This window comes from Corylus avellana, chromosome ca5 (assembly GCF_901000735.1).
Source record: "Corylus avellana chromosome ca5, CavTom2PMs-1.0".
NCBI lineage: Eukaryota > Viridiplantae > Streptophyta > Magnoliopsida > Fagales > Betulaceae > Corylus > Corylus avellana.
In genome coordinates this window covers 1,877,963-1,891,240 of record NC_081545.1, presented here as the reverse complement: position 1 = coordinate 1,891,240, position 13,278 = coordinate 1,877,963, and the positions used below count along the sequence as shown (strand labels likewise).

General features: G+C 39.4%; 1 protein-coding gene across 1 annotated transcript; it reads right to left on the bottom strand.

The window, feature by feature from the left end:
• Positions 1–11,042: 11,042 nt before the first annotated feature.
• Positions 11,043–13,274, bottom strand: LOC132180677 (exopolygalacturonase-like; the record flags this gene model as incomplete). Its single annotated transcript, XM_059593579.1, has 3 exons — positions 11,043–11,465; positions 12,476–12,994; positions 13,209–13,274. Coding segments are annotated over 3 exons (819 nt in total), but the record flags the coding sequence as incomplete, so codon positions are not given.
• Positions 13,275–13,278: the final 4 nt, after the last annotated feature.

Here is a 13,278-nt window from a genome sequence, read left to right as displayed (position 1 = left end):
CGTTAAATTCATCATTACCAATGTTCTAACAATATTACGCTACCTTTAGGGGTTAAGGAGGTTCAAGTAACTCTTTGAAGACTATCTAGGTAAGGGGAATTCTTAACCCTTTCCAAGTTTAATTTCATTGCATGATTTTAGTTTAAATGCTCTTTATGAAAAATGTTTAAGTTCTCTTATGTTTACATGAAATGATTGAGCTTACATGAAATGTTTTCATAAGAAAGTTTTAAACTCGAAAAGTGATTTCATGTAATATTGCATGGAATAAGGATGCATGGTGAAAGAGTACGTACATGGAGAGACCGAATGATATCCTTCATTGGAATGTCCAGTTTTTTCGGCCCATGCATGATTGGGAATTGGAGGAGGTAACACGCTTCTCTGCATTGTTGTATTCCCAAAAAATCAGATTTGGAGGTGAGAATAAAATTTGTTAGATTCCATCTAAAATAAATACCTTTGAAGTGAAATCCTATTATTAGTCTCTCTCTACATCGGAACAGACATTTGCTCCATGGAAGAGTATTTGGAAGGTGAAGACTCCCTCGATAATGGCTTTCTTTGTGTGGACGGCGACAGTAGGAAAAATCCTCACGTTGGACAATTTACAGAAAATGAATGTTATGGTAATGGAGTGGCATCATATGTGTAAACATTGTGGAGAGTCCATTGACCATCTACTCCTATATTGTGAGGTTGCAACTAAGGTGTATATGGAATGTATTCTTTCAACTCTTTGGAGTGAATTGGGCTATGCCGCGAAAGGTGAGTGACATCTTGGAAAGTTGGAGGGGTCAATTGGGTAATAGGCATGCTTTGCGCATATGGAGGCTCGTCCCATTATGTGTGATGTGGTGTTTCTAGCGAGAATGGAATGCACTCAGCTTTGAGGATAATGAGAGCGGCATGATTGAGTTGAAGAAGTTGGCGTTACGTACCTTGTTCTCTTGGAGCGGAACTTGGTCGAAATCGCATGATTCCACCTTTTCTGGTTTCTTAGAACTCTATAAATCTTTTTCTAATCAGTAGGAAATTTCCTATATACTTCTTGTATACATGGGTTGTGCCCCTCTCCGCATTTAATAATATACTTATTACTTATTAAAAAAACAAAAAACAAAAAAAAAAAAAACTTGTATGGGTACATTAATGCTTTTGCTTTCATGAATGCTCTAAATGAAAGATAATCCAATTTAAGGAAGTTTATAATTTTGGAAAATTCCTAATTAGCAAGGTTTTATTTAAGGAAATGTTTTCCATTATAGAAAATTATAATCATAGAAAGTATAGAGAAGTAAAAAGTCTCCTACATGTTGCCCAAAGATGTTTCAAGAGAACTAAATGAAATGAGAAAAGTTTTATAAGGCCGGTGAGGGCACGTGCAGGAGGGGTTAGACTGTAGTAGCAATGATAATAAAAATAATTAATTAATTAAAAAAAAAAAAAAAAGAAGGGTTATGGCCTGAATTTATTTTCTATTAATCTCAAGTAAAAAACATTATTAGAGAAAAACCCAAAATACAAAACACTTCCAAACCCACAAGTCATATCAAAACATTTTTTTCAAACTTGTCAAATAATCTATTAGCGTTGTCGTTGTACTTTTTTTTGGGTTTTTTTTTAAAAAAAAAAAAAATTATTTCTAGTACCTGTGCTTTACACCAAAATCAATTAGCCACCCCGATTTTCAAAAATGTCACAAATGGTAGCAAATAAACTCACTTGGTACTTCCGTCATGATCTTCTATTAGGTTTTCTTTTTTATGGAGCTCCATGTCACCCTAATTACATGTGTACTAGTGCCTGTAGTTTTAAGGCGACACGTGGCGTGGTACCTGTATTTTTGGGTGCCACATCAGATTTTTCTTTTAAAAAAAAAAAAAAAAAAAAATGGAGCCACCGTTTAGCTGGGAGGTGGTTTGTAGCCACCAGAGACCAAATGCAATAATAATAATAATAATAATTAAAAAAAAAAAAATTTGAGGTTTGGCCTTTGGGGTGTAAACCACTTCATGGGGGGTGGCGGGAGAGCCACCCCAGAATATAATCTTAGGAGTGGCGAACTGATTCGGCCATGATAATAATATTATTATTATTATTATTATTATTTGGTTTTTTTTAATAAAAAAAAAAAAAATCTGACGTGGCACCCAAAAATACAGGTACCACGCCACGTGCCGCGTTGAAACCACAGGTACAAGTTCATGTGTAAGGGTGACGTGGAGTTCCGTCAAAAAAACTAATAGAACTTGACGGAGGTACTAAGTAGATTTATTTGCTTACCATAAATACCATTTATGACATTTTTGAAAATCAAGGTGGCTATTTGATTTTGGCATAAAGCATAAATATTGGAAAGGCATTTAACCTTTTTTTTTTTTTTTTTTTTTTATAAGAATTCAGTATCTCATATATAAATCAGTCTGAAAGAAGGAGGCATTTCTCCTCCCTGACAATCGCATGAATACATTCTGGGAAAGAATCCCTCCAAGTTCCCCCAAAACCCTCCCTAATAGCCATTCGAGCAATAGAATGTGCAGCCATATTAGCTGCACGTCCCACGGCCTGGACTTTCCACTGAGAGTACTCTATTAACATCACGTAGATGTCTTCCACTAGATGCCCCACTTTGCTCCAGTTAGAGGCCCCAGAGTTGATAGCATCTACTACCACTTTTGAGTCTCCTTCTAAAACAAAGTGATGCAAACCCAACTCCATACCAAATCTGAGAGCTTGACCCCCTGCCCAAGCTTCTGCAGCCCAAGGATCTAGTCGCCCTTCTAGGACCTTACTCCGAACAGCCACAATCCCTCCCTCAGAATTTTGGATTACAGCCCCCATTCCTACCAGACCTTTTTTGGGGCAAATGGCAGCGTCCCAATTGCATTTCACGAATCCCCTTGGTGGAGCAGTCCATCGCACACCCGGTCCCACAGTAGGGAACTGGGTTTCCCGTGAAGTTTCGTTAGCTGCAGTAAATTCGGCTTGGTGGACCATCGCCTGATGTACCAAGGTATTTGGATGTGTAAAAGGACCTCCATGCACCACTTCATTCCGTCGTAACCACACCCTCCGTGACAATCCTGCGAAGAGAACAATTTCATCGGCACCACATGTCTCAAATACATCCTCCACCACATTACCGAAAGTTGGTCCCGAGAAGGAGCTTTTCTGAAATTTTCTCATGCTTACACTCCATACGTCTCTCGCCGATGGGCAATCCCACAGGACGTGGAAGCACGTCTCCGCAGCCAAACTGCACATGGGACATAAATCATCCTTGGTTACCTTTCTCTTGTAAAGATTGGCCTTGGTGGGGAGAATCTCATAGCATGCTTTCCAGAGAAAATTTTTTTCAGCATTTGAAATTTGTAGCCTCCACAAGGTATTCCAAAACTCATGTTTGATCATAGTGGTGGAGCTCCCTGCCTTCATCTGCAGGTCCTTCTCCTTTGCCATATGATAGGCACTTTTAACAGTAAATAGACCATTAGTCGTCCCCCTCCAAGTAAGAACATCACTTCGGTTTGTACAACTCAGAGGGATCGTCAAAATAGCTTTAACTTCTTCAGGAAAGAACAACTCCTCAAGCAGCCCTTTTTTCCAGACATGTGTATCCCTATTAATGAGTTCAGCCACCTTAGCCTCTTTGTCTAGCAACCGATGGGCAGATTGTATGGCATAAGTTGTGGGGATTGGAATCCATTTGTCACCCCATATTTTTGTTTGGTCCCCATTCCCAATTCTCCAAAAGAGTCCCTCCTTAAGAAGATCACATGAACCCAAGATACTCCGCCATGCATATGACGGTTTTGACCCCAATTGGGCGTCTAGGATTGAGCCGGTCCCATAATATTTTGCCTTCATTATTTTTGCCACTAAACTGTTCGGCGAGTGCCACAAACGCCAACATTGCTTAGCAAGAAGTGCCTTGTTGAAGCATACAAAGTCCCTAAACCCCATCCCTCCTTTTCGTTTCGCTTCACCCATCTTACTCCAGTTCATCCAATGTATGTTCGAGTCACCCCACCAAAACTTTTGCATAAGCGTGTTAAGCTTATTACACAAAGCTTTGGGGAGCATGAAGACGCTCATGCAATATGTCGGGATAGCTTGTATCACCGCCTTGAGTAGGATTTCCCTCCCCGCTTGAGAGAGGAATTTGAGCTTCCAATCTTGTAGACGCATCCATACCCGATCAATAATACCCTTGAACTCTTTCGTACGAGATTTACCCACCAAGGCCGGTAGGCCCAAATACTTATCGTATCTTTGGGAACTTGGGAGACCCGATATTTCGAGAATTCTGTTTCTAGTCTCCTCCATGGTATTACGACTAAAATAAATGGCCGTCTTGGAGGTATTTAATTTTTGTCCCGAGGCGAGTTCGTATTTCTAAAGGAGGCTTGATAAGGTGTTCCAATGATCTACATCCGCTCTGCAAAATAATAAACTATCGTCAGCGAAAAATAGATGGTTGAGTCGAGGACCCCTCTTTGAGGTGGGGACTCCCTCCAACTCGCCATCTCTTTCGGCCCGAGATAGAAGAGAGCTCAATGCTTCCGCAACAAGCAAAAATAAATACGGCGAAATAGGGTCGCCTTGTCGAATGCCCCGAGTCGGTATAATTTTTCCCGTGGGTATCCCATTCACCAAAACAGCGTATTGGGTCGAGGAAACACACATCATGATAAGTTTTATCCAAAGCGGCGCAAAACCCATCTTCTCCATTACCACCTCTAAAAAACCCCATTCAACCCTATCGTATGCCTTGCTCATGTCGATTTTTATCCCCATATAGCCCTTCTTTCCTCCCATCCGAGATTGCATCGTGTGTAGGGTTTCGTAGGCAGCCAATACATTATCCGAGATCAACCTTCCCGGAATAAAAGCACTCTGATTTGGTGATATTATATCAGGTAATATCACCTTAAGCCGATTAGCAAGGACCTTCGACATAATCTTGTATATTACATTGCACAGGCTTATGGGTCAGAATTCCGTTACACATGTGGGATGTTTTATCTTTGGAATGAGTGCAATGAGAGTAGAGTTTATATCCTTATCAATAACTGCATTGTTTAGAGAGAAAAGTGTAGCTTTGCAAACCTCAGGGCCGACGATATCCCAATTTTTCTGAAGAAAAAAAAACCCGCATTGAAGCCATCTGGCCCAGGGGCTTTGAGAGGTGACATTTGAAATAAAGCCAATTTTATCTCCTCTTCCACAAATGGTCGCAACAGGGACTCATTCATCGCCTCCGTAATACGCCTCTCCATTGCCGCCAAGCATCCTTCATAGTCCCCTCTCCCGGCCGTTGAAAAAAGATTGCCAAAATAATTTGCAAAAGCCCCTCCTATATCCTCCTGCGTCCTCCATAAGTCTCCTCTCTCATCACTGATTTGGCTGATTTTGTTTACTTTCCGCCTTTGATTTGCACAGACATGAAAGAATTTGGAATTTCTGTCACCAAAAGAGAGCCAGTTGACTTTTGCCCTTTGTTTCCATCGCAATTCCTCTTGTTCCATTTGGACTTGTAGGACTTTCTGGAGAGCAAGCACCTGCCCCACCTCTGAGATATTTTCCTGACCTTGCATTTCAGCCAACTTATTGCATTGGTTGGTGAAAAAACGGTTGGGTTTTCCTACCTCCATGCTTTGCCATCTCAGCAAAGAATTTTTACACCCTTCCATTTTATAAAATAATTGCTTCCACGGGTCCACTAAGTCTGTTGTGTTCCTCCATGTATGTTCAATAATTTCACGGCACCTCTTGTGTAATTCCCAACCCGCCTCATAACGGAATTTCCTTTGCCCATGTTGCCTCGTGCCTTGATTCTCCAACAATGCAAAAATTGGGGAGTGATCGGAACATATGGCCACACCAACCAATACCTCCACTCCGTGAAACAAATCACACCACTCCCGATTGGCCACCACACGGTCCAAACGCTCTTTTATGAAATCATCCCCCTCTTGACAGTTGCTCCATGTAAATTTGGGTCCCCTATAGCCCAAGTCCGAGAGACCACACACCTCTAGGGTATTTTGGAAAGCTTCCATTAGACCCCTTTGACGCCTACTACCTCCGACTTTTTCGTCCGAGCTGAGTATTTCGTTAAAATCACCGAGACAGACCCAAGGTGTAGGATCCATCTTAGCAATATAACGAAGTAGGCTCCATGCCTCTGATCGCTTGCTAGCTTTCGGGTGACCATAGAAGCCAGTAAATTTCCATGGTGATGCCGACAATGGGGAAGACACCTTTGCATTTATGTGCCGTCTACTGTAATTTTGAATTTCGACCTCGTAATCTGTCTTCCATAAAAGAAAGAGCCAGCCCACCTCCCTTACCCACACAGTCTACCGCCATCATATGTTCAAAGCCCAACTGAATTCGCACTCGTTCCATCTTTGGGGGCCCTTAGTTTAGTTTCCATTAAGAAAACTATATTGGGTTTCTTCTCTTTCACCAAACGGCGAAGTTCTCGAACTGTCCGAAGGTTCCCAAGCCCTCGGCAGTTCCAACTCATGATGCTCATTGCGGTCGGCGGGGCTGATTTCCAGCCACCGCCATTCCCGATCCATTGTTGTCTTCTTTCATCCCTCCACTATATGGCTTATTGAAGCGCCCTCCTTTCGTACACCCTTTTTTTGCTACATCCCCTCCTTCGTCTGAAAAATCCCTCACCTTTCTTTTTCCTTGATTCTCCAATCCAGAGCCCTCCAATTTTTTCCCATGACCCCCCCTGACACTACGGTTCCAGGTATTGTCACTGGTTCTTCGACTTACATTTGGGGCTCCATTAAAATTACCTTGCATTTTCTTCTCCACGTCAGCCATAGTAAAAAAGTTACCTGGCCTCTTTGATTGGTTGAAAACTCCACGTCCCCCATCTGTTTCTAAAGATTGTGTCTTGCGAATATACCCCCTCCCATGCACAAATGAGTCCTCTGTCTTCTCATTACTCGCCAAGTCATTTAATAATTCATTTAAGTGGCCCTGATTTTCGCTTCCTTCCTTAAAAGCACGAGGCTCCTCATAAACCTGTGTGGATTCGCTTCCCTCCATTCTAGTCTCCATATTCGGCTCCCCATTAATATTTGAATCCTCACTTTCTGCCAATCCAGCCCCCTGTTTCATGGAAAATTCCTTTTGATTCATTGCATTAAAACCTCCATGATTTTCGGCTCTCCAATCTCCATTCATTTCTCCATTAGCGGATTTCGGGGCTTCTGATTGGGTTTTGAAAGGAAAGGTTTGATTTTTCATTATTCGTGCCGTTGGTGACTCTTCTTCTCTCTCCACCGCATCTGGTGGTGCACCACCCGTGTCCGGGCTCCTTCGTGGTGGTCTGGTTTTGCTAGGTGAGAACCAGCGTCCCTGAGCTTGCTTTCCATGACCCTCCTCATTATCCCGTTGAGATGGCTCTCGTCTATCCCCCATGTGGCCTAATCTGCCACCCAACACCCGTTTGGGTGATGGAGCCCTCATCCATGGACCATACTCTGTTGGTGTGTTCTGTTTTCGGGTGTCTCTTCTCTCTGCACACCCCGTCACTCCATGCTTAATCACCCCACACCGAAAACAGAATTTCGGCAACCGTTCATATTGGAAGGTAATCAACATGGAAGACCCATTAATTTTAAGCATCCTCCCCCTCATCAAAGGTTTGTGCAGATCGAGTGTTATCTTGACCCTCAAGGACTCCCCCCATCCCATGCCCCCTTCATCAACATCAACCTCTTCAACTACCCCCATCGACGAGCCTATCTGGTTTCCCACGTTCAAACTCATACATGCTAAAGGAAGGTTTTTCATCCGGACCCAGAAAGCTGCTCTATCAAATGGGAATTTTGATGGGGGAATCAGACCATCATAGTCCTCAATTGCAAAGAGATTTCCCTCAAACACCCATGGCCTCCCCTCCAACACTCTAATTTTGTCCCTCTCATTCACAAAATCCACCAAGAACAGGTTGTCTCCCAACACTTTGAAAGATGGTGTTCCTGATGGTTTCCATTTCTGCATTAACGTATTGCGAATTATCTCCTTGCTCACCAAATGGTCTGCAATCAATTTTCCCAATAAGCAAGTTTTTCCCCTGTGTGCACCGTGCTCCCATGCTTGATTTTGGATCTCCATCTCCGTCCCCTCCACCTCCGTGAGAGATAGACACCCCCACATTCGGGCTAAATCGTCCGCCATCTGTGCTTCTGCCATTGTTGATAGAAAATACTTCCACAGCCGAATCCAAGCAGCTTGGAAAACTATTCCTTCTGCCCTAGGTAAATTCAATGCCTAGAGAGAAAACGTTCAAACTCAATTAATCTGTACCGATCAAGCAAAGAAATTCATAGAGAAAACAAATAACCAGATCCACACAACCGTCCAAAACACAATCCAATTTCTCCCTAATGGCCTTGACAGACAACAGATAGCGCCACCTTAAAGGCTACACCCTCCATTGTCCCCATTAGTTTCTGCGAAATTGGCTTAGGGTTTCTCACAAAAGAATTTGGATTCTCTCTCTTTTCTCTCTTTTTTTTTTTTTTTTTCCTGTGGGATGTAGTCTTTCTACTCTTCAACTCTTTATCTTGCTTGTGGTAACTTCTCCTTCCGGAGTGTGACGGCCAATTTTGTTTATTGTGGTGTGGCCTCCCCTTATTGGCTTAGATTCAGCCACTTACAATACTTGTGTTGCCTTAGTTCTCACAAGGGTACGGGAAGGGTTGCTCCTTTGGGAATCCTTTACTTTGCCTTTGTTTTCAACCCTTTGTGGCCACTTTGATTCTCTTAATCGATCGGGTCATTTATTTAACCATTTGGTTACTTTATTATTTTATATTCCACTATTTTCACTTTGTTTAGGGGTTGTTGTTTGGGTTACCCATCTAAACAAAAAAAAAAAAAAAAAAAAATCAAACCAAAAACAAAAAATCCCTCAAACTAAATTTGGATTGAGATTGAAACTCAAGCACTTTAATTTACTTAAGTTCAAAACTAAATTAATTTGTTTTGAGCCTTTTATAGTGCAATTCAGAATCTCAGACCATTAAAATTTCTAACCAATTGCTACCCAACTTAGATGTTATAATATGTGTCACACTAACTTTTTAGCCTTAAATGGTCAAGCTCTTAACTGAAGTTCGCTCCATTTCTTTTTGAAACAAATTGAACAGCTTCTGGATAGAAAGCTATCTAGAAATGGTCAAGATAACATATCAATCAGTCAGTGCAGCATTCCACTCCACAGCTAAGCGGATTAGGCGGTTGCTTAAGGTCCTTGATTTAATAAAGCCTTCAATTAATCATTACTAATGAATATTTATTTGAGTAATGCTAGGTATCATCTTTTTATCCTCCTAAAATCTTCCTAAAGCTGATGTGGCTTTTAAAATCACTATTACATTTTAGATGAATCATACTTGAATTTTGATCCAATTGTGATTTTGAAGCCACATCAACTTTAGGAAGATTTTAGGAGAATAAAAAGATAGTACCTAGCATTACTCTATTTATTTCATAAATAAAAATATTTAAAGCCTGACACGAACTCAATACGAAATTAGCAAGCTAATGTTAAGAGATCTGACTCATTTAATTAAATTGGTCAAATTATGATTAACCTATATTGAAAAGATTGAATATTAGTTGACATATAATGAGTAGATTACAGAGACGGATTTAGGGGGGGCCGGTAGTGACCCTGGTCCCCCACAAATTACAAGAAAAAAAAATTAAGGCAAAAAAAAAATTTTAAGGTAAAAAAATAATAATTTATGGCATTTTTTGCCAATTGGTCCCTCCCCAAAAAGGTTTTGGCCCTGGGTCCCCCTCAAATTGAAAGCTAGCTCCATCCTTGGTAGATTATAAAGAATTTCAAAAGTGTTAAGTTTTACATTGGTTTACTAGATGAGACTGATTTTTATAGACGATTATAAAGAGCTCAATTTACAACTTGACTAATTCTTTTGAAATAATAGTGCAAATGTAATTGCTTACGTTTTTCCTAAATCATTAAAATGGCACCATAACAACCAACCTAGTAATACCATATTATACTAGACCACCACATTATATAGCTCTGACAATGCTGTACGACATGCCAAGATAGCCGAAAAACTACAGCATACTTTGTCTGTTTTTTTCTTTTCCTAAGCAAGAAGGGGAAAGGGGACAATATACCATAACTTTATTTGATAACATTTTATTTTTCCTTCTTCCATTTGTTTTATATTTTCAAAACTAAAACATTAAGAGTTTGTTTGGCAAGAATTTTTTAAGATTTATTTTTTATTTTTTTATTTTTTGTTATAATGCCTTATGTAGCAGCTTGAATATGTTCATCGTATAAATATATACGAGCAAACCCGAACTAATCAAATCAAATTAACTTATATGAGCGAAGCTCACGAGCATTATTTGAGTCAAGCCAAATTTATATGAATATGTATATATCATTTAGTATTGGAACAGATTTTTGTGTTTACAAACGGTTAATTTTTATTATTCGAACCAAGACCAAATCGATTTTAACCGAGCCCAACCAAGCCAAATTCATGAACAACTTGGCTCATTTAACACCCCTAGCTGGGAGTCCTTGATTTGAGTCCTAACAACAAAAAATAATTTGCAACTTGCCTAATCCTCGAGGTGAATTGTCACTCCAAGTGTCTAGAATTTACCTAGATCATGAGGAGCTACTGTGGGTGTCCAAAATTTAAGTAGTGATTTAATATAATATCATATCTAATATAATTGGTGGGCCATGCATAAAGAGACCACTCTATATATGAATAGGAAGTTTACCTGTGCATCTAATTGGTGGACCATGATGCATGCAGGGTTCTCCTCGTTTTTTTAAAAAAAAAAAAAAAAAATCTGTCAATTCTACTATTGGATAACGGTTTTGGATAATTGAATAATTTTATTGAAGTATATATATATATATATATATATATATATATATATATATATATATAAGAGAACAAATGAAAGAGGATACTAGTGTACGTACGTAGAATGTTATTTCTGTCTACCACTATTATTTGACTAATTCATCAGAACTTTCATTACATGCAAATTTGCTTTGTTCATCATAAGAACACAAGCCCTAGTATGTATACGTTTGAAAGAGAATATTACAACTTATATGCTTCCGCAAGGGAATTTATTTCAGCTTCCGGCCTCCTACTGCTTATACCGACTAATTACTAGCCGTTTACTTAATGGCGAGGACAAATAGGAGGGTTCTGCGTGCCAGAGACCGCGGGCTTGACATTTTCACATACGCTCATAGCTTTCCCCTCAGCTCCAAGGTATGAAAGGTTAATGTTTGAAACCTTCACGTTCTGGCATGGTTCATCCTTACTGCAGATAATCTTGAGAGCCTCCCGAGTTGCAGAAGTCCCTTGAACGTCGTCAATCATCAAATTGCTGATCTTAATTCTAGAGGGAATCTAAAACCAAGAAAAATATGATCGTAAGATTAAGTGAGAACAATTTGTCTCTCCCATATAACTTTTTGAAAAATCAGACATTTGATTTGTAGGACCCACTCCTTCACCCGTGAACAGGGGCGGACTTGCACCATGTCTTGGGGTTCATGGCACCCCCAAAAAACTTTTTAAACAATAATCATTTGATTTGTAAGACCCATGCCTTGTGGTCCATATGGCACCCCAAGGATTTCTAAAGTCTTTGTAATTTTATAAGGCCCCGGCAAGGTGTAGGTTTTCACTTCAAGAAAAATTGTAACTCCTGCCACACGTTGTACTTCAAATAAAGGTCATATAGAAACTTTTTATAATAGTATACGACAGAAAATATACCTATAATAAGAAACTTTTTATAGAAACTAGCTACACAAAGGCTTTACAAAAAAATAAACCTATAAAAAACAAAATGACAAACAAAAGATAATAATACTGAAATTAATGAGTGTGTTTAAGAGGTAGGCGTGAAATTTATTAGAGCAATAGTACTGAAATTTATTTGGCAGCATTAGAACAAGGCATGCCTTTTTTAGCCAATGTACTAATTAAAATGCAACATCTTTAATTTTTTTAAAAAAAAAATTAGATAACTTCCTTTTTATTGTGTTATTTCATTTCTTCTTCTAATTAATTTTTTGTTTTCCAGCATTTCTTCTTCTAATCCATTTTTCCTAGACCCTATTAATTGTGCGTATTTTATTTTGTCATTAGTTTAATTATATTATTATGTATTTGTGATACCGTTATATTAAAATTTTGAATATTTACTTTGACTATTAGATTTTTTGGCTAATTTAATTTTACATAAATAATTTTTCATAAATGCGCGAACACACATAGAGGGATTATATATATACTCACACAAAAAATCTTAGTTTCGCCCTTGCCCGCGAAGGCCGTACAGACGCAATGACTAATTTTTTAAAAAGTTGTATGGAAAAAAGACGGGAAATGAACGTTTCGCACGCTCTTACCTGTGATTTGCATTGACTGTATGGGCAGTACGCTTGATCTACAATGACAGGATTGCCGACCTTATTCATGGTAAGACCCTTGAAAGTTATATCGTCTGCAGTTCCGGCAGAAGGGGAGGAAGGCCATGTTTTGATCCTTACACCATTCATTGTGTCGGTAAAGGTGCAATCTAGAACTTTGATGCGAGCTACAGGTTGTTCATTGAAGTACTTCCCAAGGCTTCCTATGCTAATTCCATGGCCTGGTCCACATTTAACTCTTTGGATAGTAACATCTTTGCTTCCATCACCAAGGGAGATACAATCATCACCGGTTCCAATCGTTGTGTCCGAAATGGTGATCCCATTTGAACGTCCAATGTGGATTCCGTCGGTGTTGAGGCTTGTTATGGGTGCAGTGATGGTAACATGTTGGATCTTCAACTTGTTGCATCCCAAAACGTTAATGTGGAAACTTTTGGGGTCCTTGAATGTAATGCCTTGAATCACTCCATTTGTGACGAAGTCGAGCCTTAAAGTCTGTTCATTTATGAAGACAAAGCAACCTATATTAATATACATGTGTGGACACCATTCTAATCCAAAAGTCTAACTTAATAAATTTTTGTCTACTTATATAATTTTTTTTACATTTTCAATGTGAGACACAATATTCATAAGTGCAATCACAACAATATATACTACAGTTTTAACTACAAATTGTTTTGTCATATGAGTTTGTAAGGAATTTTACCGTTGCAAGTAATTTGCAGTTGCTGTTTTTGCCACAATCATTTTGTTTCCAAGAAGTTGCTCCTAGGCCA